The sequence below is a fragment of the Eriocheir sinensis genome, chromosome 61 (assembly GCF_024679095.1).
Source record: "Eriocheir sinensis breed Jianghai 21 chromosome 61, ASM2467909v1, whole genome shotgun sequence".
NCBI lineage: Eukaryota > Metazoa > Arthropoda > Malacostraca > Decapoda > Varunidae > Eriocheir > Eriocheir sinensis.
Window position 1 is genome coordinate 8,666,590 of NC_066569.1, and position 26,066 is coordinate 8,692,655.

The 26,066-nt window shown below is 43.8% G+C and overlaps 1 protein-coding gene and 1 long non-coding RNA gene across 2 annotated transcripts; both read left to right on the plus strand.

Annotated features, from left to right (window-relative positions):
* Positions 1 to 986: 986 nt before the first annotated feature.
* Positions 987 to 17,500, plus strand: LOC126986348 (uncharacterized protein KIAA2013 homolog). Its single transcript, XM_050842397.1, has 16 exons — positions 987 to 1,196; positions 6,276 to 6,358; positions 7,242 to 7,351; positions 7,725 to 7,961; positions 8,757 to 8,911; positions 9,739 to 9,827; positions 10,290 to 10,410; positions 10,674 to 10,790; positions 11,479 to 11,643; positions 12,338 to 12,441; positions 12,680 to 12,767; positions 13,389 to 13,528; positions 14,238 to 14,390; positions 14,937 to 15,061; positions 15,570 to 15,747; positions 16,272 to 17,500. Exons 2-16 carry the CDS (start codon positions 6,303 to 6,305, stop codon positions 16,327 to 16,329), a joined length of 1,896 nt encoding a protein of 631 aa, XP_050698354.1. The 5' UTR covers positions 987 to 1,196; positions 6,276 to 6,302; the 3' UTR covers positions 16,330 to 17,500.
* Positions 17,501 to 25,331: 7,831 nt separating this feature from the next.
* On the plus strand, positions 25,332 to 26,052 carry LOC126986349 (uncharacterized). The gene is made up of 2 exons (XR_007739615.1): positions 25,332 to 25,599; positions 25,834 to 26,052. It is a non-coding gene; the product is annotated as an uncharacterized LOC126986349 (long non-coding RNA).
* The last annotated feature ends 14 nt before the right edge of the window (positions 26,053 to 26,066 follow it).

Sequence of the window (26,066 nt, forward strand, 5' to 3'; positions counted from 1 at the left end):
AAAATCACAGCATAAAGATATCTAATTACTTAAGGAAAGAGGGGACTAATAATGGATACGAATATATGTTAATAACACCAACAAATGACAAATCACATGACAAAACCAACAACACGTGACAGATATAATATAAAGATCGGAACATTACAAGAAGCAGAAGGGAAGGCATATTGCTTCTCTGCGCCCCGCCATGGATATACGGGCCTGGGCAAGCTATGATAAGATAAAATAAAGGGAATAAAGTCGAATAAGTCTAATTAAATCGGTCTGTACGTGTTGGCGGGGAGCAGCGGTTCATGACCCCAAAGATGATCATGGGACCTGCCCGGCGTGTGTGTATGTGGGTGGGTGGGTGTTATTTCTCTTCCTATACAAACTAGAAGCGAAAACTAGCTAACTTTACTTCCAAATCACCAAATAACAATACCGGTAGTGATTATTTACGGATATTAAAGCCAAATAACGGTAAACTCCATCTCCGAGCCAGCTATGTTGTTAGTTCGAAACCCTGCACATGACTTCCACTGCGAATACAACCCTAAAAAGAGACAATTAGGAAACAGTAGACTAATAAAACACAAAGAACATTATTAAGTAGTTTATATAGAAGTTTGTTATATGTTACCTTCCTTTCCTTATGCTTTCTATCCATCCCTCTTTTCCTCTCCCTTTCCCTACCCTTCCTTAATTCTTCTCTCCCTTATTAATTTCCTCCTATTCTTTATCATTCTCTTCTCGGATAATATGGAAAGAAAGTAATAAGAGATAGGGACAATAATGCAGGGAAGGGAAAATAAGGAAAAAGGGGAGAGATAAGGAAGGGGAGAAGAGAAACACGATGGGGAGAAGAAAACAAGGCAAAGAAAGGGGAGGATAATGTAGAAAATGCAAGGAGAAGGGAGGAGATTAAGGAAAAGGGGAGATATAAGGAAAGGGGAACAGGAGAGATAGAAACGAAAGACAGAAATGAAGTTGAAGCCAAAGCCGCTACTCAAACACCCAACAGGAGGTGATTGTCGTGGTGGAGGAGAGACAAGTCCTTCTATTTTCCTCGATTTTCCTGCGTTTTCCTTGTGACAGCCGAGGCCCTTGTGATCCCCTGAAGGACTAGTGCCGGGGAGAGTCCTACGGGAAGCCTGGAAGAGGGGAGAGCATGGCATGAGGGAAATAAGTAGCTGATGAAAGCAAAGGAATAGGTGAGTTGGCCGAAGTCTCCCCCTTCCTCCCCTACGTTATCCTCCCCTTCCTCCCCTACGTTATCCTCCCCTTCCTCCCCTACGTTATCCTCCCCTTCCCTTGCCTTGTTTTCTTCTCCCCATTTTGTTATCCTTCTCCCACTCTTTGTTATCCTTCTCCCTTTTCGTTATCATCCCCCTCTTAATTTTCTCTATTTCCTCCCCTTCTTCCTCCCCTACGTTATCCTCCCCTTCCCTTGCCTTGTTTTCTTCTCCCCATTTTGTTATCTTCCTCCCACTCTTTGTTATCCTTCTCCCTTTTCGTTATCATCCCCCTCTTAATTTTCTCTATTTCCTCCCCTTCTCCTTCCTCCCCTACGTTATCCTCCCCTTCCCTTGCCTTGTTTTCTTCTCCCCATTTTGTTATCTTCCTCCCACTCTTTGTTATCCTTCTCCCTTTTCGTTATCATCCCCCTCTTAATTTTCTCTATTTCCTCCCCTTCTCCTTCCTCCCCTATGTTATCCTCCCCTTCCCTTGCCTTGTTTTCTTCTCCCCATTTTGTTATCCTTCTCCCACTCTTTGTTATCCTTCTCCCTTTTCGTTATCATCCCCCTCTTAATTTTCTCTATTTCCTCCCCTTCTCCTTCCTCCCCTACGTTATCCTCCCCTTCCCTTGCCTTGTTTTCTTCTCCCCATTTTGTTATCCTTCTCCCACTCTTTGTTATCCTTCTCCCTTATCGTTATCATCCCCCTCATAATTTTCTCTATTTCCTCCTTCTCCTTCCTCCCTCGTTATCCTCCTTCCCTTACCTTGTTTTCTTCTCCCCATTTTGTTATCTTCCTCCCACTCTTTGTTATCCTTCTCCCTTTTCGTTATCATCCCCCTCTTAATTTTCTCTGTTTCCTCCCCTTCTCCTTCCTCCCCTACGTTATCCTCCCCTTCCCTTGCCTTGTTTTCTTCTCCCCTTTTTTGTTATCTTCCTCCCACTCTTTGTTATCCTTCTCCCTTTTCGTTATCATCCCCCTCTTAATTTTCTCTATATCCTCCCCTTCTCCTTCCTCCCCTACGTTATCCTCCCCTTCCCTTACCTTGTTTTCTTCTCCCCATTTTGTTATCTTCCTCCCACTCTTTGTTATCCTTCTCCCTTTTCGTTATCATCCCCCTCTTAATTTTCTCTCTCCCCCCCTTCATAATATTTCTTTTCTCTCTTCCCTGCTTTATTCTCCTTTTCTCTTCATTTCCTCCCCTTCTCCTTTCTTCCCTATGTTATCCTCCCCTTCCCTTGCCTTGTTTTCTTCTCCCTATTTGTTATCTCCCTCTCTTTCATGTTCTCCCTTTCCTCTTTGTTATCCTTCTCCCTATTCGTTATCACCCCCCTCTTAATTTTCTCTCCCCCTTCATCATATTCCTCTTCCCTCTTCCTCTATTTATTCTCCTTTTTCTCTTCATTTCCTCCCCTTCTCCTTCCTTCCCTATGTTATCCTCCCCATCCTTGCCATGATTTCTTCTCCCCTTTGCTATTTTCCTCCCCCCTTCATTATTTCCTCCATATTCTTATTCTCCCTTTATCCTACGCTGTCCCTCTCTCTCTCCGTCCTTACACTTTCCTCCCCATCACTTATTTTCCTCCCCCTTCAGTATTTTCCTCTCCTCTTCATTATTTCCTCCATATTCTTATTCTCCCTTTATCCTACGCTATCCCTCTCTCTCTCCGTCCTTACACTTTCCTCCCCATCACTTATTTTCCTCCCCCGTCAGTATTTTCCTCTCCTCTTCATTATTTCCTCCATATTCTTATTCCCCCTAAACCCTACGCGAGGGGTCGGCAACCTCCGGCCCGAAGAGTCCGAACTCATGGCCCATCGCCCTAACCTAACCTAACCTAACCTAACCTGACAATCTGGCCCGCAACAGCCTAGCCACCTAAATGAGTAAGTCAGCACCACTCGATGTGATTGTGGCGGGTAGCACAGGGCAAATTTGCGTGACTGAGATCCTTACCACAGAATCACCACGGGGAATCGCCAGGGAGAAAATGAAAATGAGGCTCAGCTGGGTGCTCATCAATTAATGCATTTTCTTCATGTTGCGGCTGGTGGTGCACCTGACGACGTTGACTTGAACACTTGTGTTGGTAGTACTGTCACTTCTTTGTGGGAGGAATTTGCCTTTCACAAGTGTCACTCCACTGGCTCATGGCTTCAAGCTGTTCACCTTCCCCTTTGACTTCCCTGTGGATGAAGCCCCTGCCCCCCTGCAGATGGAGTTGGTGGAGCTTCAGTGTAATGACGAACTGAAGGCAAAGTACCATACTGCTTCTCCACTGTCCTTCTTCCGTGAACTCGTCCTCCCTTCTAACATATTTCCAAATTACACTGAACATGTAAAATGCATTGTTGCCATGTATGCCAGCACTTACTCCTGTGAACAACTCTTCAAAAATGAAATATACAAAGTCTCATGTCCTCTCTCTCCTCTTTTCCTTCTTCCTCCTTTTTTTTCCTGTCCTCTTTCTCATCATCTTTTCCTTCTTCCTCCTTTTTTTCCTGTCCTCTTTCTCATTCTCTTTTCCTTCTTCCTCTTTTCTTTTTCCTGTCCTCTTTCTCATCCTCTTTTCCTTCTTCCTCCTTTCTTTTTCCTGTCCTCTTTCTCATCCTCTTTTCCTTCTTCCTCCTTTTTTCTTATTTCCTCTGCAACTTCATATCCATATCTTCCTCATCTCCTCTCAACCTCCTTTCTCTCATTTTTCTATCTCTTCCTCTAAAACTTTTCTTATCCTTTGCTTCCTCCTCCTTATTTCCTCCTTCATCCCTCTCATTATCTCCTCTCTTCCTCCTTCCCTCTCTTATTTTTCTATCTCTTTCCTCTAAAACTTTTCTTATCCTTTGCTTCCTCCTCCTTACTTCCTCCTCCTTACCTCTCATTTTTTTTCTCTCTTTCCTCAAACTCCTCTTTTCCTATACTTCTTTTCCTCCTCTGTTTTCATTCTCTAATTTCTGGCAGCCTTTTCCACCCTTCTTTTCCTTGTTGTAATGACTTTCCTTTTTATTATCCTTCTTTCCTTCTCTCTCTCTCTCTCTCTCTCTCTCTCTCTCTCTCTCTCTCTCTCTGTCTCTGTCTCTGTCTCTGTCTCTCTGTCTCCTCTCTCTTTCTTCCCCCCACCTCACCCCCACCACAGATATATTTTTACTTTTCCTTCTTTTTCCTCCTTTTTTCCTTTCCATCCCCTCATCTCTCCACTCATTCCTCCCACACACACACGTACGCACACACACATACTAAGCTAGACAAAAATAGATTTGGATACAGGAAGGAAAATGAGATAAACTAATCCTGCCTTCTGTAACATATGTATCTACATTCATACTTACGCACACACACACACATACACACACGCACTTACAAAGCAGCTTATCCTAATTAGTCCACCAGGATCAACATGGCAACAGGCAATCAGCAGGTGAGTTCGGTTTTGGGTTAATTAATGATTTTTTATATGGGAGAATGTGGAGTGGAACAGTGCAACAAAAGGTGGAAGTATTGGTAACGGAGGAAGGATTAGCACCTGATTGAGCAAGGTGGAGGAGGATCATCCACTTATTATTATTATTATTATTTTTTTTTTTTTTTTTTTTTTTTTTTTTTTAACATCCCTGCCTATTGCAATGGTAGGCTTTCTTCATGGGTCAGGTGGTCGGCCCAAACCCGTCATAGCGCAGGCAATTTTTTATAGTGGCGCCAGTTATGCTTGGCTCATGCTGCCCCCCGGAACTCATTCTTGATTCACTTGGACAGTTTCTTCTAGAGTCCGGGTTGATCGGTGGTCTTCTGGACAGCATATGGGTAGTCTTAGGCCACTTGGCGGTGACTGAAAAATCCCAGGTGGTAGCGTGGGGGTTGGAACCGATGATGTCCATGGTGCCGTGGATGCTAGGCCCGCACACTAACCACTCAGCCACCGTCTACCCAAACCAGTCTATTTGTGTATTTTATTTATTTATTACCCGTACCACGAAAATGACTTGTATTTGGATCGTTAACCAGTATATTTTTATTTTGTGTCATTTATTTATTACCTGTACCACAAAAATGACTTGTATTTAGGATCGTTAACCAGTATATTTTTATTTTGTGTCATTTATTTATTACCTGTACCACAAAAATGAGTTGTATTTAGGATCGTTAACCAGTATATTTTTATTTTGTGTCATTTATTTATTACCCGTACCATGAAAATGACTTGTATTTAGGATCGTTAACCAGTATATTTTTATTTTGTGTCATTTATTTATTACCTGTACCACAAAAATGAGTTGTATTTAGGATCGTTAACCAGTATATTTTTATTTTGTGTCATTTATTACCTGTACCACAAAAATGAGTTGTATTTAGGATCGTTAACCAGTATATTTTTATTTTGTGTCATTTATTTATTACCCGTACCACAAAAATGAGTTGTATTTAGGATCGTTAACCGGTATATTTTTATTTTGTGTCATTTATTTATTACCTGTACCACAAAAATGAGTTGTATTTGGGATCGTTAACCAGTATATTTTTATTTTGTGTCATTTATTTATTACCTGTACCACAAAAATGAGTTGTATTTAGGATCGTTAACCAGTATATTTTTATTTTGTGTCATTTATTTATTACCCGTACCACAAAAATGAGTTGTATTTAGGATCGTTAACCAGTATATTTTTATTTTGTGTCATTTATTTATTACCTGTACCACAAAAATGAGTTGTATTTGGATCGTTAACCAGTATATTTTTATTTTGTGTCATTTATTTATTACCCGTACCATGAAAATGACTTGTATTTAGGATCGTTAACCAGTATATTTTTATTTTGTGTCATTTATTTATTACCCGTACCACAAAAATGAGTTTAGGATCGTTAACCAGTATATTTTTATTTTGTGTCATTTATTTATTACCCGTACCACAAAAATGAGTTTAGGATCGTTAACCACTTCATCTTTTTATTTTGTGTTTTGTTTAGGATTGTTAACCACTATACTTTTATTTTGTGTTATTTATTTATTTTCCTATTATTTTTTTATCTTTGCCTCTATCCATCTTCTTCCCGTCAGGTGCAGGAGCTGAGACGAGCCGAGACGATGGATGTCAATGAGGTGATCAAGAGGGTGAAGAGGGTTTTTGACGGGTACATCTCGTAAGTACTCTCCCTCTTGCAACTTGCCGCTCTCTCTTATTCATTCCTCCTTGTTATCATTATTAAGTTCTCCTTTTTTTTTTAGTAAAGGAGGCAGCTCAGAGGTCATTGTTCGTGGTATTCCTCTTGTCATTTTCTAGTCCACTCTTGTCATTTTCTAGTCCACTCGCTGCAGTTTTTCATTCCTCCTTGTTATCATTATTAATTTCTCCTTTATTTATTACTTAAGGAGGCAGCTCAGAGGTCATTGTTCGTGGTATTCCTCTTGTTATTTTCCAGTCCACTCTTGTTATTTTCTAGTCCACTTTAGTCCACTCGCTGCAGTTATTCATTCCTCCTTGTTATCATTATTACTGTTTCTCCTTTTTTATTAGTAAAGGAGGCAGCTCAGAGGTCATCGTTCTTAGTATTCCTCTTGTCATTTTCTAGTCGGTTATTTTGTTATGCAGTAAACTTAATTGAATGGACTTATTAGTACGGTGTGATTTTTTTCTATTCTTCTTTATTTTTTATTTTACTGTATGTGCTGAGGTTATCTGTGTAATGTGTGTGTGTGTATTTACCTAGATGTGAAATACAGGAAAAGAGCTGTACTAGGCTTGTGCTGTCCCGTCTCCATAACGCTTATTATCCAGTTTGGCTTTAAATTCATGAATCGTTTTTGCACACACAGTCTCCTCGTCAAGTCCGTTCCATGTTGTTATGTTGTTATGGAAAACTGTATTTCTTGATGTCTTGTGTGTGTGTGTGTGTGTGTGTGTGTGTGTGTGTGTGTGTGTGTGTGTGTGTGTGTACTATTTTTATACATCCATGTGCATATATCTGTTTGTGTATTTCTCTTCTATAATATATCCATCATGAGTGTGTTCGTGTGTCTGTGCAGGTACCGCAAGCTGGTGCTGGCGGTGCTGGTGCTGCTGGTGGTGCTGCTGTACTGTGGGCCGTCCATCTTCCGCCTGGTGCTGCACACACGACCTTCAGGACTCGGTGAGGGTGAGTGGGTGGACTGCGGGAGGGGCTGGGGGGTGGGAGTGGGGGGGGGGTCAGGTTATATTGATTTTTGGTTAGTTTTTACCTTGTTGATCAGGTTAGGAGAGCAGATTTTATTTATTTTATTTATTTTTTGCATCATCAATTGGGTTATTTTGATATTTTTTTTACATTAGAGGACGTAAGTAGTCGAGGGCATCAATTTTTGTTTACTTCTGTTTCATTTTAACTTATTTTTATGTAATTGATTTTTATTTATATTGATCAGCATTTATAATCTTTAATCTATAATGTTACCTATCACCTCACCACCTAACCCATCACTAACCTCACCACCTAACCCATCACTAACCTCACCCTCCCTCCCTAACACCAGACGTAGCCAGCAGGAGTCTGGCCCTGCGTCTCAACAGGTTCTGGCAGGCCGAGCAGGAACAGGACGCACACATCCTCCACTCCCCGAGCCTGCCGGAGGAGCGCCCCTTCGTCCCCTACGTAGGCAATGGTGTCCTGGGCGTCACACTGGACCACGACAGCCCCATCTACATCAGGAACGGCCGCACGCTGTCCCTGCCTGTCCATTACCGCCCCCTTGCGCTGGTGTCCCTGGATGGTGAGTGGGGGGAGGGGAGAGACAGATAGACAGAAAAACAAATACAGAAACAGATAGACAGAAATACAGACAGGTAGACAGAAAAACAAATATAAAGACAGGTAGAGAGACAAACAAATAGAGAGACAGGTAGACAGAAAAACAAATACAGAGACAGGTAGACAAAAAAACAGACAGATAGACAGAAAAACAAATATAAAGACAGGTAGAGAGACAAACAAATAGAGAGACAGGTAGACAGAAAAACAAATACAGAGACAGGTAGACAGAAAAACAGACAGGTAGACAAAAAAAACAAAGAGACAGGTAGACAGGAAAACAAATTGATCGATAGGCCAAAAAACAGACAGATTGATAAATAGACAGACAGTTAGAGAGAGAGAAACAGAGAAAGATAAACAAACAGACAGACAGACAAAGAGACAGAAAGGTAAACAGACAGACAGACAGAGGGAGGGAGGGAGGGAGATAGTGACAGAGTAATTATTTGAAAAAGGTAGAATTAAAAAATGATGATGAAAAGGAGAAAAATAAGCAGGGAGGAGGAAAAAAGAGAGGAAATGAGGATAAGGATACTGAGAAAGAGGGAGAAATCATTTGGTAAAGGTGATATTGAAGAACTATAGAGAACGAGGAAGAGAAAATAAAATAAACAAGAAAAAATAACCTTACATACATACATACACTCCATTTCCACAGCTCTCCCTACATATAACCACATACATACACACACACACAACCCCACCCATCCCCACTTCCTACTCAACCCCATTCTCCTGTCTCCTTCCCCCCCAGGCCAGCAAGTACAGGAGGCCTTGGTGACAGAGTACAGGACGGGAATAGTTCACCGTTTGCAGTCGTGGGAACAGCAGAGTGGGGCTGCGCTGGACGTGGTGTATCAGACCTATGCTCACCGCTCCCACCCTGCCCTCCTGCTGCAAGATATTAAGGTGTGTGTGTGTGTGTGTGTGTGTGTGTGTGTGTGTGTGTGTGTGTGTGTGTATCATCCTTCCATTTCACTAGCTTTTCATTTCCCTAGCTCTTTCTCCTTTAGACAAGCATATTCCACTCTTTTCCATAAACTTTCCTTACTTTCCCTCCCTTCACCTCTCCTTGCAGCCCTTCTTCCTACCCCCATCTCCCTTTATCATGGCCCCTCCCTCCTTCCCTTCCTCAGGCTATCCACTCTTCTTAGTTGTATTGCTTCTTTTATTTCTACTTCTTTTGCTATTTGTAATTTTCCCCTTTCACTCAGTATTAATTTTACCATTTTCTACCATCCACCTCTGTTATGCAATGGTTAGTGTGCCTAGTGATGTATCCGTGAGCCCAGGGAGTTGGCTTGCATCTCACCCATCTGCTCATCCTCCCTGTTGGGCTGGTCAATACCTGGGTACCTGGTTCCTAGATGGGTACATAGATAGGCAGACAGACAGACAAACAGATTAGTTATTTGGAGAAGGACGATGAATTTACAATAGATGAGAAGGAGGAAGAATTGGAGGAGGTGGAAAAGGAGAAAAATGATCAGGAAGGGAGGAAAAAAGAGTAAAAGAAGATGAGGATGCTGAGAGAGAAAGAGAGATAGATTGAGAGACAAAGACAGACAGAGAATGAGAAAGACATTGAATACACACACACACACACACACACACACACACACACACACACACACACCACAAACACACAGACAAACCTGGCTCTGTGTCCCTGGGTGATGGGTTTTGAGAATACATGTCTTACTCCTCCACATCTACTTCTACCTCTACTTCCTCAGGTGATCAACCCCAGTGAGGAGGACGCCCTGGTGGATGTGGAGCAGATGGGGCTTGGGGACTGGCCTTCAGCATCCACCGAGACCATTAAGTGAGTGGAATTGTTGTGAAGTGTCCGACTCAATCGCTCGCTCTTTTTTTTTTCTCTCTTGGTTTATGTTTTTTCGTATTCATTTTTTTCTGTCCCTCTCTCCCTCTTGCTGTCTGTTTGCCTGTCTGTCTGTGTCTTTCTCTCTCCTTCTCTTTCCCTGTCTTTGTTTGTGTTTCTCGATTCTTTTCTCTCCCTTCACATCCATCTCCGTTCAGCCCTTCTTCCCACCCCATCTCCCTTTATCACAGCCCTTCCTTCCCTCCCTTCCCCAGGCTATCATACTCCACTCCTTTTAAGTATCCTACCCCATTCCCTTTCTTTCCCATTCTCTCTACTCCCTACCATCCCCCCTTTTTCATTCACACTCCCGTCTCCTCATACAGACATCCGCACTTTCAACCCTTTTTCTCACCCTTCCCCAATCTCCCATTATCACCACTCTCCCCATGTCTACCCCCTCAGGCTGGTGCACGGGGAGGGGGAGCACCAGTACACAGTGGTGACTGGCGCGGTGGAGCTGCCCAAGTCCAACAAGGTCATCGGTGTGGCTATTGTGTCCCTGCGTGTGCCCTCCAGCCTCCAGGTGTGTGTGTGTGTGTGTGTGTGTGTGTGTTATTTGTAGTGTACAGGGCCTGAGTTAAAGCTCCTAACATAACATATCTCTTTCTCATTCCCTCCCACCCCTCTCCCATCCCCCTCAACTCTCTTAACATCTGTCTTTCTCTCCCATTCCCTCCCACCCCTCTCCCACCCCCTCAATTCTCTTAACATATCTCCTCTTCTCCCATTGTCTCCCACCTCTCTATCTCCCAACCCCCTCAACTCTCTCTTCTATCCCTCTCCCAGATCAAGTCCCGCATGTCCACAACTCTGCACATCGTGACGGCTATCAACTACACCGAACCCATCCTCAGCAAGACCTACGCAGCGCACAGGGACCAGATCAAGCACAACGCCATCTCGGTAAACGCCACGCTCTCTAGGCCAGGGAGTGTTTGCCAGTCTGTTTGTACTCTCTCCAAAAAAGTATCATTGTCAGGAAATTGAATATACGGTCGAACCTTATCATCCGTCGCTGGTAAGGTTTTGAATGTGAAGTTTAAGATGTGCCCAACTCAATCTCTTCCTCGTTTTTCTCTCTCTTGGTTTGTGTTTTCTCGAATTTGTTTTTTCTCTGTCCCTCTCACCCTCATGCTGTCTGTTTGCCTGTCTGTCTGTGCCTTTCTCCTTCTCTTTCCCTGTCTGAGTTTGTGTTTCTCTCGTATTCTTGAGGGCTTTTACAGCCAACCAAAGCACTTGTGGCTCACTGCACACCTCACTGCCACCCTAAGCACCTTCATACTTGCATTAACTTCACTAGTCTTTGCTGTAAGTGTGTATCTCTCAGTACATATCCATGGATCCTCAACATCCGCCAGTGTGTCTGTTACCCAACCCCTGTGGATGATGAGGTTTGACTGTACTATACTCAAGAAATTATCAGTATCATCATTTCATTGCTGTCACTCCTTTTCATCATCACCATTCCCTCACCACGCCCTCATCATCGCAGCAACCCTCACCACCACCACCATGGGCTTTTTCCATTACTAGAAGGCTTTTTTGGTCCATCTTTTTTTCTCCCATAAAAATACTACCCTCCCCCCGACAGGTGCTCAAGACGGCAGTGACGGGCAACATCCGCCGGCTGAGGGAGGACCATGCGCGGGTGTGGCAGGAGCTCTGGGCATCCGGGTTCAGCATCAGCCACTCCAAGGCCGAGAACGCACTCAACGGTGACCTCATCAATGCCACCATCTACCGTGTGCTGTCCCAGGTGTGTGTGTGTGTGTGTGTGTGTTTTCATTTGTTTATTTGTCATTTTCTTTCTCTTTTTCTTTCTTTCCTTAGGTCTGTGTGTTTTTTATTTACTTATTTTTTCATGATTATATTCTTTCTTCCTTTCGTAGATCTGCTTTTTTTATTTACTTGTTTTTTATTATTATTTTCTTTCTTTCTTTCTTTCTTTCTTTCTTTCTTTCTTTCCCAGGTGCATGTATGTTTATTTTTGTAATATTTTTTTCTTTTTCTCTTTCTTATTTACTTATGTATTTATCTACTTATTTCTTTATATATTCTTTATTTTGTGTGTGTTTGTGGACCATGGCTGCAAGTGTTCTCTTATAATCCAAGTCTTCTAATGTGTTCATCGGTGTGTGTGTGTGTGTGTTTCAACCTTAACCAATATCTACAGGCTTTCTAATTAGTACACTCTTGTATCTTGTGTTTCTCAAGGTTCCATGTTTGTTATCTGAATTTTCAATGTCTCTTATGGTCAGTATGTGTCTAATTATCTATGTGTGTGTTTGTGTTGAACTGTTGGGCTGGGCTGTGAGTGTTTTGAGTGTGCTGTGGGTGTATGCTGTGTATCTTGTGGGTGTGTTCATCTCTGTGTGTTGACGGCCTGATATTTCCTGCATGGTATTGGCAGAGAAGAGAGTTAACGGACTCTTTCCCACTCTCCCCCACAGGCCCCGGCGCCCTTGTACCAAGTGTCCACCAGCGAGGAGCAGCGAAACTCCATCCTGCGGGACATTGCCTACGCTGAGGGCTGCTATGGAGGACACCAGACCCTGTGAGTGTGTGTGTGAGAGAGAGAGAGAGAGACTATGAAACAGACAGAGACAGAGATAGATTACAAGATAGACAAAGACAAACAGAGAGACAGGCACTATGAGACTGACAGAATTTTACCTTGACCTTGAATAAATAAGAGACATAAGGACAGGGTAACACAGAACTACCCCTTATCCCGTATACTGTGAGGAGATAAATATACACACATACACACTACATCCTCGTCCCCCCCCCAGGCAAGCGGAGAAGCTGTGGTCTAAGCTGGACACCATCGAGGACACCAACAAAGTGGTCGGCCTGTGGATGGTGACGCTGGTGGATAGTGTGCTGATATCCCACTGGTAGCCTGTAACATACAGGTAGTGGAGTGTTTATGTGGGTATTGGTGCTGGATCCTATCACTCACTGCTGCCTGTAACACACACACTCCCTTTTGGTGGATAGTGGAGTGTTTGTATTGGTGTGCTGGATATCCCTTCACTGGTAGCCTGGTAACACACACCCCCAGTCTCTCTCTGCCCCTGTGGTGGATAGTGGAGTGTTTCCATGTGGTATTGGTGTGCTGGATATCCCATGTGGTATTGGCATGCTGGATATCCCTTCACTGGTAGCCTGGTAACATACACTCCCAGGTCTTTCTCTGCCTCTGTGGTGGATAGTGGAGTGTTTCCCATGTGGTATTGGTGTGCTGGATATCCCTTCACTGGTAGCCTGGTAACATACACTCCCAGGTCTTTCTCTGCCTCTGTGGTGGATAGTGGAGTGTTTCCCATGTGGTATTGGTGTGCTGGATATCTCCTCCCAAGGTGCATGACTTTACATTTTTCTTCACTGAATTATAGCAGCCACTTTTTGTTCCATTCCTGTAGCTTGATGATGTCTTCTAGGAAATCCGCATCCAAGGGGTTAAGTGTACTGGCGCCTTACCCAGGGGTTTGTCCACAGGGGTGTCATCAGCTGGTGAGGGCGGGGGCCAACGGCATCATACAGGCCATGATCCTCAGCTTCGGTGGGCTGCGCTTCAAGAACCAACACCTTGAGTTCACCACACACCCCAAGGACCTCCACCGTGACTACTACTTCAGGTGGGTGGTGGTGGTGGTGGTGGTGGATGTGGTAGCATTATTTCTTTTCTTTTTTTCTTTCTTCTTTTTATCAATACAATCTACCGTAGGCTTGCACCGTGACCTTCTTCCTCCTTTTTATCACAATCTACCGTAGGCTTATACAGTGACTGCTACTTCAGTTCTGCGCGTGTGTGGTGGTGGTGGTGGTTGTGGTAGGGATGTTTGTGGTAGGAGTTATAAGGTAAGGTTGGGGGTATACACCATTGCTACCATAGTTAATGTGGTAGGTTTTTTTATAGTGTCATCATTTTTTTATGTGTAGTGCTTATAGAGGCTCCATCCTGTGTGGCTCATTCTACCCCCTGGAGCTCATACATAGGAATACATAGGAAGAACAGACACCAGAAGACCTGTCAGTCCATGGCGAGGGTGTCTGTTTACTACCGCTACTACTAGTAATCTATGTTTGGTAGGACAGGATAGAATAGATGAAGGCTCCTCTTTGATACTTCTTTTAGAGAGAGAATCTGAAGTCTGGGTTGATAGGTGGTCTTCAGGACACCATATGGGTAGTCTTGGGCCGCTCGGCAGTGACTGAAAAATCTCACCTTGTGGCAGTGGGTGGGATGCGAACCTGGATCCTCCTGGACGCCACTCCCACATGCTAACCATCAGACACAGTATTCCATCCATATTATTACCCTCCCTCCCTTCTGCCTCCCTACAGACGCGTGAGCTATGGCAACGCAACGCACCTCAACTTGTCTGTGGTGGTGCAGGAGGAGGACTACAAGGCGGTCATCCACGCCGCCCTCGACCGCTCTGACCGCAACTACTACGCCTGTGACGCTGGCTGCCTCGACCCACCGGTGGAGCTCAAGTATGTATGCAGCACACACATATGAACGCACACGCCCTCACACACAAACACATACACATACACAAATTTACGAATCCAAACCAAAACTGTCCCAACCAAAACAAACCAAATATAACCTAACCAAACCTTATCCAACCTCACCCAACCAAACTTAACCTACTAACCTAACCAAGTAAAACAATACTCAACCAAACAAAACCACCTAACCAAATAAAACCAAATCTGAGCAAACCTAACCTAACCTAACCTAACCTAATGTGACCCAAACAAGCCAAATTATAACCAAAACGAACAAAACAAAATCTAACCTAACCTAACCTAATGTGACCCAAACGAGCCAAACTATAACCAAAACAAACAAAACAAAATCTAACCTAACTTAACCTAACTTTACCTAACCAAAACAAACAAAACAAAATCTAACCTAACCTAACCTAACCAAAACAAACAAAACAAAATCTAACCTAACCTAACCTAACCAAAACAAACAAAACAAAATCTAACCTAACCTAACCAAACCTAACTCTCTCCCCCTTCCCCCTGCAGGCCGGAGCAACAGACCTTCCCCGTCAAGCTCACCTACCCCCTCACCGCCCTCCTCTACATCACCTCTGACCGCGCGCACATGGAGGAGCTCAAGCACACCATCCACGTACACGAAATAGCCCTCGGTATGTACGCTTTTATGGGTGGTGTGTGCGCATTTGTTTGTGAGTGTGTAGACGTGTGTGAAATTGCCCTGGGTATTTTTTTGGGGGGGGGGAGTGTGTGTGTGTGTGTGTGTGTGTGTGTGTGTGTGTGTGTGTGTGTGTGTGTGTGTGTTACGAGCTGAAGAGATAATTATTAAACATGGTCGTTAGAGATGCTATTTTAATTAAGAGAATGGAGGGAGATGCTTAACGAGTAATTGCTGTTCTCTTTATTTGTTTTGGTATGTATTTTTACTTGATTATGTGTGTGTGTGTGTGTGTGTGTGTGTGTGTGTGTGTGTGTGTGTGTGTGTGTGTGTTTTAATATCATGTAGGTGAGAATCTGTCCCTTTCTATACATTACATTTCCTCCTCCTCCTCCTCCTCCTCCTCCTCCTCCTTCTCTTCATTCTTCTCCTTTATCCCACTCATCTACTCATCCATCATCACTTCACTTAACCCCGCTCCCCCACTCCACCTCCCCTCACAGCCCCGGCCCACGAGCACCATGTCATCGCCCTCCACCGCCACGGACACAAGTGGGGGGGGCTGCCCACCATCTTCTGGCTCACCATCATCGCCCTCATCGTCATCTTCCACCTCTTCCTGGTCAAGCTGGTCATCAACGAGTACTGTGGAGGCGCCAGCGACATCAAGATGAGATACAGGTGAGGGAGAGGTGATAAATTGGGTACAAGGGGAGGGAGGGGGTGCTAAATTAAATAATCATTCTAAGCTGCTGGAGAGGAAAATAAACCCTTGGGCAAAAAAATACGAAACCTCCCAGCTGTGTTTTGCCTGTTTGGGCCACTCAGGAGACTGCGCCCCGCGGCATATTCACCCCTCAGTGGTCACACACACCACACACAGACGCAAACCTTAAAACCTTACCAGCAAAGCATAAATACATTTTTTTCTACCAGCAGGTACCACGTTTGGACATTTGGCTCCAAACGACAGCTAGTATTAATTTTTCCCAAAGTAGAAAAGAGGAACCGAGTTAAGTCAATACAGTACTTGTCTCCGAGTCACCGCCGGGCAGCCAATACGGTCCATTGACAAAAACAAAACAAAATGATGATGATGATGATGATTGTGATGCTTGAATACCAAAGAATTAGCATGAAGATGAAGATGATGATGATAGTAACTTCTTTTCTCTTCTCTTTTCTCCTCCATTATCCTCCTCCAGTCAGCTGATTAAAACTCTGGAGGGAAAAGACTCCAGCACCTCCACAGTGTCAGCCTAGAGGAGAGAGGGAGAGAGAGAGAGAGAGAGAAAGAGAGGGAGGGATCAGGTGGTGTTCCGTAAGTGGTGTTCCTCGTTAATACTCACTCACCTGCACGATACTGACACCTGGGGGACTAAGGGCCAGTTTCACAGTTCCCCATGATGGGTTAGTAAGCTCCCAAACCAATACCAGAGCCTTCGAAATTTCCTTGTATAGTGTCTGGTGTTTATATTTAAGTTCACAAATTTGACGAAACTGTACAGGAAAAGTCTTGTGTATTTAGTGTGGCATCGAAGACCTCACCGTTTTGGATTGTTTGGGATTCTATAGTTTGGTTCAAGCTGTTACGAAGACACTGTATTGGACTGTGAAATCGGCTCTCAGGCTTGGAACCGTGATGATGATGATGATGGGAGTTGGAGGACGAGGATCATTTCTGTATATTACTTCTGAAGGCTGCTACGTGACAGTTTATTTTTTGTCCTGTTTTTGGTGACATTGTTTGTCTTCAGGATAAAAGAACCTGAGTGCTCTTAGAATACAAGGGGCTGTTTGAATATTACGTAATGCCTGAGGGAGGGAGGTGTAGTGAAGTGTTGTTAGTGTGAGGGGAGGAGCTGCAGCCGTGTGCTCAGAATATTCCAAGATTTTTTCCCGTTTCTTAAGAGATATGAAAATTAAGTAAATGTCAAGAGAGCTATTTCATTTCAAACTTATCTGTGATTCTTTACCATCATAACATAAGATTATGAACCAAAACCCAAAGATGATGATTTGCAGGTATTAATCAAAACTATTGTATTTGAAAAAGCAAACTTAACTGTGGGGGAGGTACTAGCCAGGGGGTATCTGGACATGTGGTACAAGGATGGGTAGGGTCTAAACTCTAAAAGGAATAAAAAAAAGCTCTACATAATATTTTGATGGCCCCCAAGGCATATATGTGTCAAACTCAAACTCTAAAAGGAATAAAAAAAAGCTCTACATAATATTTTGATGGCCCCCAAGGCATATATGTGTCAAACTCATGCACTCTACTCCTCTATAGCATCCCTCACCTATACATAACTCACAGTGTCTGACCCTTCTATTTGAATGTTTATGTTCCAGACAGGTATGATGGGCTAAGATGGAGGAGGTGTGGAAGGGAGAGGAAAGGACTAAGTAAAGGCAGGAGGAGGCAGAGGTTGTCAGGTGGTGTGGTGGTGTGGTGGTGTGGTGGTGTAGTGGGTTCTCTCTCTGGCTGTAGCTCTGGGTTGCTCTCAAGTAGGGATCCTGCACCCGGGACTTTGAGAAGGGGGTATTATTTTGGTGACTGGCTGTTTCCTCCTCCTCCTCCTCCTCCTCCTCCTCCTCCTCCTCCTCCTCCTCCTCCTTTCCTGTTCTCCTCCTCCTCCTCTTTCTTCCCTGTTTTACTCCTCCTCCTCCTCCTCCTTCTTCTTTCCTGTTCTCCTCCTCCTCCTCTTTCTTCCCTGTTTTACTCCTCCTCCTCCTTCCCTGTTCTACTCCTATCTCCATCATTCTCTTTCTCCTCATTCTCGTCTAGTTTCCTTTCTTCTTTCCTGTTTTTCCTTCTCTCTTTTTCTTCAGGAAGGTTTTAAGTCATGTTGGAAAGTGTCATTTAGGTTGACAAGCTATGTACCACCACGACAGTTTGTTAATGGAAAAGTTTAACGCACTCAACAGTAACAATCAGACCAGACTCATGTAAGAGGTATTTGCTATATGCACTGTTCTGGACTCCTGTTAAAACCTCCATATAGAGCACTTGCAGTCACTGATATTTCTCCGTGCACGAGTCAAGTCACTTGCCGATCGTTCTTTGTGCCGATAAAACACAGTAGTGATGTAGTGTGGGTCGTGTAGCAAGGCCGCAGAGTCCCCTGAGGTGTGGGTGAGTGTTCCGTGTGCTGCGTTGTGCTCACCAAGTCCTGCATGAGTATAGGGACGCCACCCCAGCCTAGGCCCCAGAGCCACAGTGTTCTGCCACACTCACCACTGACGGAGTTTTTGCATTTGTATCATCCTCCTCAACAGAGACAGTAACCCTCCCTCTCTCCCCCACTCGCCACCTGTTTGGGCGTTTATACACAGCTTAGCACGGAGTTAGTGTGTTGTTGTGTTGTGTTTGGCACCTCTGAGGGCTGCTTTCACAGTCACCTTGTTTGCTTTCATCGTTACCAATGGCAGCGATCGCAGCTATTGTATTTCCACATGAAACTGACCGATGGGGTACTGGCAGCTGCAGACGAAGCGAGAGGTGTTGAGGGTGTGTGGCAAGGTGCGGGGCTAGGCTAACCCCTCAGCCGCCACTACCCCATAGGCCAGTTTCACGTGGAAATACTACAGTGCCGATCGCCGCCATTGGTAACGATCAAAACAAACAAAGTGATGGTGAAAGCGGTCCTTAGTCATCATCTCGAAGGATTTCCTCACCTCATTTTTCATAATTATAGTCGCTGTACACTAAGCTGGTCCCTAAGCCCTGCTCCTCCCTGACCCTCCCTCCATGGTAGCGTTGACTCCTAACTCCATCCTTTCACCCAACCATCAGCTCCTGTAGCCATGGAGAAAGGGATGGGACCTCTAGACCAACTTAGTGTATGGCGACATAGTTTTCCACAGAGTTTTGACTGTCTCTTGTTGTGGTCCAGGGCTGTGTGCCGCCACCTGTCCCCACGTAACGACTCACTCGCCTTTGTTCTCCCTCACAGGACCTTCACTTTGGGGTTCCCTTCACCACCACCACCATCAACTTGCACTCACACAGATATCATCCTCAGAGTTTGTCCTGCACACTAATGCAAGTTTTGTTTCCAGAGCTCAACTACTTCCATGCCCTGGCTCTTGGGTGATTCGTCCCCAGGTGAAATGTCCCGGTTGATTCATCCCCGGGGTGTTCAACCATAGAGGATTTGAACCCTAGTGTTATTTGTCCCCTCGGGTGATTCGTTCCCTTGGCTGTATATTCTTTGGCTTAGCTCATGTTCACACAACTGTAGGGGATGAAACCTTCACTATCTTGAAAAGTGTGAACGAGCACAATCATTCCACGGCTGCTGCGGGTGTCAAGGCGAGGGAGGCCGTGGTTGAGTTGAAAGCTGTTGCCTCCACTCAAGAATCCTCTCGTGCTTTGGTGGCTAATGTTCTGTCAAAGTTGGATGAACGTTCATTGGCTCATGTGCCGTCCACTTCTATAAGCCGCTACTTGCAGCATTGGCGACAGGATGCTCAACAAGCTCCTCCAATTCCCCAGACTCACACTGGCTTTGTTATTCCTGAAGAGTACACAAGTTAGAGCCGGGTGAGGTGTTCTGCAGCATTATTCTGGCACTGAGGATGAGAATTGTATACCTGTCTTTGGGTGGTATTCTCAGACGCTCCCTCCTCTCACAACAAATATTTCCAAATGCCACAAAGTTTATCAGAAAGGTTCCCATGAGTGTTTTTTCACGTTCATGGTACAGGAGCTTTGTCATATTACCACCAGGGTCATGAATCTAGCCATGGAAATACCCACAACTCCTACGAAAGCCTTATCAAATGTGGGTGTGTGAGCCCGGAAACGTTAAGAATATGGCCCTTTGCCTCTGCTCGGGGGTTGAGGGATCTTGTCCGCTATAAGAGTTGGGGTTTTGATGGAACCTTCAAATGTTGTCCCAAAGTCTATGTGCAGCTCTTTACCGTTCATGGCCAAGACGGAGCATTTAGTGTTCCTCGAGTCTTTGCACTGCTCCCTAGTAGGACTGAAGAAACATACACTCGGCTTTTCTCCACTCTTAAGGATTTGCAACCTGAACTGAATCCTCAAGATGTGATGGTGGATTTTGAAATGGCTTCTTACAACGCCTTTATTGTCTCTTTCGGTTATACTTGCCTGCACCATGACGGGCTTGCACCGACCACCAGGCCCCTGAAGAAAGCCTACCAGCACAATAGGCTAGCATGTAGAAAAAAAAAAATTGCCTATGTAACTCTTTGTCTCTTCCACTTCAGCCAAAACATTTACAGAAAAGTAGTGGACTGCATGGCAAAGGTTCCGTCATGAGGATGTGGACCGCAAAGAGAGGCAAAGGCTCCATCATGGGGTATGTTATGAAAATACCTTGTTTCCCAGTTTTAGCTTTCTTGCCCACACAGGATGCAGCGGCTGATTTTGAAGAGCTTGTTGATGATGATGATTTGCCTCAACTTATTGATTACCCTGCTGTAAATTCCACTGGTTCAGAGGCCGTGCTCAGAACCGCAGGAGAATGGTTCACAGGTCCAAAATTGCTGATTGGAATGCATGTGACAGAGCCCTTCAAGATAAACCTCACACCATTAACAACTTGAAGGGGTTCCACAATGCCCCTCAAAGTTCTGCAACACAAACCTTCCCTCACCCTTGGCTTCTTATCAAAGGACTGAAAAAGGAAGTTCTTGCAAGTGAGAAAATGATTAAGTTTGAACAGTCTGGATTGGTATGTAAGCCATCAACCGTCACTAAGAACGTCAAAAGTCTCATTGAAAAATATGATCCCAATGAAAATATACACTTCCTTCATGCTGTGGCTCATGATTTAACCCGGTAGCAGCGACGGGCCAAATTTGTGGCTTTACCGTGTAGCAGCGATGGGCCAAATTTGTGGCTTTACCGTGTAGCAGCGACGGGCCAAATTTGTGGCTTTACCGTGTAGCAGCGACGGGCCAAATTTTTGCCATAATATAAAACCCCCAAAATAGATGATGCATAAACTGATCACAAATGCGTTGATATATATTATGAAATGGTTTGCGTGAGTGATGATTTTTTCTCATTTTTCTCGCTTAGAGGGGCCTTTAAGAAACGTGATCCCCGCAGCTACCGGGATAAAGTTATTTTAAACATTCTGGTGTATACGCTTCGTAACCAAAAAAGGGGACAAATCACCCGAGGGAACAAATCCTTGAGGGGTGAGTCAACCGGGACATTCCACCCAAGGACGAATCACCCTCGCATCTTGCTCTACCATTTTGATGCCCAGTGACTAATAAGTTTGCCAGGAGTCATTATCATCATCAGTACTGACAAAAGACCCTTCCAGCCACCACATTAAAGAGATGATTTGCTGTACACACACACACCCACACACACACACACACACATGTAGAGCAGAGTCAGGCAGAGGATGGAGGAAGAGGAGCAGGCAGGAGTGTTCTTAAGCGGCTACATTATGCTTTGTCCTCAGATTTGTATTAAAGAGGAAAGTCATTGAAGGATTGTATATGCAAGGGTCTTAGACGTTTGTTTTGGTCTTTGTTAATTTGGGGAAGCAGTTAGGCTGAGTAGGAAGGGGAAGTGGCAGGAGGGTTCTAAATATCTGCAGTGTGCTTTTGCCGCAAGTTTGTATTAGAGAGACAAGGCATTGAAGGGTGTTTGTGATGGCCATGGACATTTGTTTTGGCCCTTGGTAATTTGGTGAAGCAGTAGGAAAGGGACGTGGCAGGAGTGTTCTAATTTTTTACACTTCTTTTCCTGCAAGTTTGTATTAGAGGGACAAGTCATTGAAGGGTATTTGTGAGGGTTATAGACTCTTGTTTTGACGATTGTGTATTTGGAATAGGAAAGTTCGACTGAGGAAGAAGGGGAGTAGACAGGAGTGTTCTTAAATTGCTGCATTGTGCTTTTGCCTCAAGTTTTTATTAACAAGAAAATCATCAGTAGGGTGAGGGAGTACTGGAGTGAGAGAGTTGGAAGGAGCTGGATTGAGTGTGCTGAGAGGGAGTGCCAGAACAGGGAGAGATGGAGACACTTCTGCCGCGGCCATCCCACCCAAGAGAGCAGGGGATTGGAGATATAGAACAGATAGATAGAAGAGTCATTTAAGGGGGATTGTGAGGGCTATGGGCTTTTGTTTTGGCCTTTGTGTACCTGGTAAAGTTAGACAGAATAGGAAGACCAGTGGACAGGAATGTTCTTAAATTGTTGCTCTGTGTTTCTGCCTCAAGTTTTTATTAACAAGAAAAGTCATTTGAGGATGTATCTGTGAGGGTCATAGATGTATTGTTTTGGCTTTCGTTTATTTGGAAAAGCAAAGTTACACAAAGTTGGAAGTGGAACAGACTGGAGTGGTCATAAGTTACTGGACTCTCCTTTTGCTTCAAGTTTGTATTCATGAGAAAGATTATGTAAGGGTATTTGTGAGGGTCATAGGCTGAGGGATCCAGAGTCCTTAAGGGTAACATTCCACCCCCTGCATGACATCGCTTCTCCCCGCCGCCACCCAGGAACACTCTGACTCCTCTCTCCCCCCACAGAAAGTTGTCTGACTTCTAGCACTCCCAGAAGGGCTGCTGAGGCTTCCCACAGCCCTCACGGCCTCTCTCAGCCCACCCTCAGCCCACACTTCAGCCCCTATCGCAGCCCAGACCTCATCCCGCGCAGCCCTCCATCTATGCAAGAGAGAAGACCAGGACAGCCTCAGCAGCGACACACTCCCGCTATGCCAGGATATGCCATGCCGACACCCCAGCAAGTGTTTAAGCAAGCCAATTTGTGTTATGACGATTCTCAGCTGCTGTTGCGTTAAGGTTTTTATACTACTGTTAGTCTGTGCTGCATCCCCAGTCGGCCCATGCAAGGTGGTGGTGAGCCTCCCCCTATGCCGCCAGCCTTGTCTGAACCCTGTACTCATGTGTGGGGGATGCCAGGGGGTGGGGAGGGTGACGAGGAGGAGGAGGAGCAGGAGGAAGTGAAGGAGGGGTGGTTCTGGGTGCTGGGAGTGTCTGTACATGTGTATATAGATGGGTCTCTTTGAGGTGGTTTGACTTACTGGCTGTGTTAATATCTTCTTTTCTATGACTGGTGTGTCCTCCAACTTGCACACACTGTTCCACTTGCAGCTACTCGTGTTAAGTGATCGCTAACGTAAAAAATTGCGTCGGTATAAAAATGAAGTAATATCAAAGTACAAATTAGGAGCAGTAAGTAGCGGGCCTTTTTTTTTTTTCATTATTTTATTTTCATTTTATTTTTTTATTTATTTATTTTTTTTTTATGCCCTTGAACTGTCTCCTCTGCTGTAAAAAAAAAAAAGTATAATTCTCGATCCTCAATTTGACGATGTATTTCACTCTTCTTTATCCGAGTTTTTCAGAGCAAGAATGATAATCACTATTCTCTAGAGCACCAGTACCCCAAAGCTTTCATTAATGCTTGACAACACTTGCAGCTACTCATATTAAGTGAATGCTAACCTAAAAAATTGCGGCGAGGTATAACAATGAAGTAATATCAAAGAAAAGTATAATTCTAGATCTTCAATTTGACGATATATCTCATCCTTCTTTATCCGAGTTTTTCCGAGCAAGAACAATGATCACTTTTCTCTAGAGCACCAGTACCCCCAAAGAGTTCATTAATGCTTGACAGAAAACTCACCTAATTGTATGTAGTCGAGTTTATATACACCAAACACAAATAAATCCAATAACACAAACTAAACCCAGTAATCCTCCATCATGATAAGCACCGTGTTTTTGCGATGGACTGGACGAGAGATGGAATGTAGTAGTCTAGTTTATATACACCAAACACGAATGAAGCCAATAACACAAACTAAACCCAGTAATCCTCCATCATGATAAGCACCGTGTTTTTGCGATGGACTGGACGAGAGATGGAATGTAGTAGTCTAGTTTATATACACCAAACACGAATGAAGCCAATAACACAAACTAAACCCAGTAATCCTCCATCATGATAAGCACCGTGTTTTTGCGATGGACTGGACGAGAGATGGAACGTTGTGAGCAAGTTGAAGAACACACCTTAAACCTCCTTCCCCGCCTTCACTTCATTTTGCACCCTGATTTATTCTCCGTTTGGGTGCCTGAGACTCCTCCTCCTCCTCCTCCTCCTCCCTCCTGAGCCTGTCCCCAGTCCAAACATTCACAGCGATGCAATTTACAGCGATTTCCAAGTTCACGTTTGTTTTCTACGCTGCTGCGAGTGTTGTCTGCCTCTGAGGAAATACATCCAAATTGACACTATAAAAATGGCATCAAAGGACTGAGGAAACATATCTGGAAACTACACGACAGAGAGATTGTATGGCAGTGTGGATGCCATTGTGTGGGAGAGGATCGATTAGAAGACTGTGTTCGCTCTTGAGGTATAAAGCAGCAGACACTGAAATATATTAAACAAGTATGGTGGAAAAGAACAAAAAACAAGCCTTAGAAATACATGAAAGAAAGAAATCAGATGGAATAGAAAATGCCATCGTGTGAGGTTTAAAGGAATAGACATGGATATAGATAAAATAATGTTGGTGGCAAAGAAGTGATTAAAGAAAGCCGAGAAATACTACATGAAAAAGAGGATTCAGAAGTGGAGATGAACAAGTGGAAAAAAAGAAATCTGAGAAATACTACATGAAAAAGAGGATTCAGAAGTGGAGATGAACAAGTGGAAAAAAAGAAATCTGAGAAATACTACATGAAAAAGAGGATTCAGAAGTGGAGATGAACAAGTGGAAAAAAAGAAATCTGAGAAATACTACATGAAAAAGAGGATTGAGAAGTGGAGATGAACAAGTGGAAAAAAAGAAATCTGAGAAATACTACATGAAAAAGAGGAATCAGAAGTGGAGATGAACAAGTGGAAAAAAAAGAAACCCGAGAAATACTACATGAAAAAGAGGATTCAGAAGTGGAGATGAAAAAGTGGAAAAAAGGAAATCCGAGAAATACTACATGAAAAAGAGGATTCAGAAGTGGAGATGAAAAAGTGGAAAAAAAGAAATCTGAGAAATACTACATGAAAAAGAGGATTGAGAAGTGGAGATGAAAAAGTGGAAAACTGTTTTGACTCCAGAGACTTGACGGAGCAGGAAGAGAAACCAATCAAATACAGGGGGCAGTGTGGCGTTCGGGCGTGTTGGGAGGAGACTGAAAAAAACTGTCCGTGGTGAAGAGGGTGACTGAAGCAACTATTAATTTAAAGGAGAAGTTGTCTGAGTGAATGTAAGAATGATTAGGGCAGTTCTGAGGTAATTTTTCTAAGAAGGGTGAAAATAACTGCCCGTGGTGGAAAAGTATGATTGAGAAATGGTAAAAAGAACTACACATATTGATTTAAAGGAGAAGTTGTCTTGGTAAATGTAACAATGATATGGGCAGTTCTGAGGTAATTTTTCTAAGAAGGGTGAAAGTAACTGTCCGTGGTGGGAAAAGATGATTGACAAATGGTGAAAAGAACTACACATATTGATTTAAAGGAGAAATTGTCTGGGTGAATGTAAGAATGATATGGGCAGTTCTGAGGTAGTTTTTCTAAGAAGGGTGAAAATAACTGCCCATGGTGGAAAAGTATGATTGAGAAATGGTGAAAAGAACTACACATATTAATTTAAAGGAGAAGTTGTTTTTCTAAGAAGGGTGAAAGTAACTGTCCGTGGTGGGAAAAGTATGATTGACAAATGGTGAAAAGAACTACACATATTAATTTAAAGGAGAAGTTGTCTTAGTAAATGTAAGAATGATATGGGCAGTTCTGAGGTAGTTTTTCTAAGAAGGGTGAAAATAACTGCCCATGGTGGAAAAGTATGATTGACAAATGGTGAAAAGAACTACACATATTGATTTAAAGGAGAAGTTGTCTGGGTGAATGTAAGAATGATTAGGGCAGTTCTGAGGTAGTTTTTCTAAGAAGGGTGAAAGTAACTGTTCATGGTGGGAAAAGTATGATTGACAAATGGTGAAAAGAACTACACATATTGATTTAAAGGAGA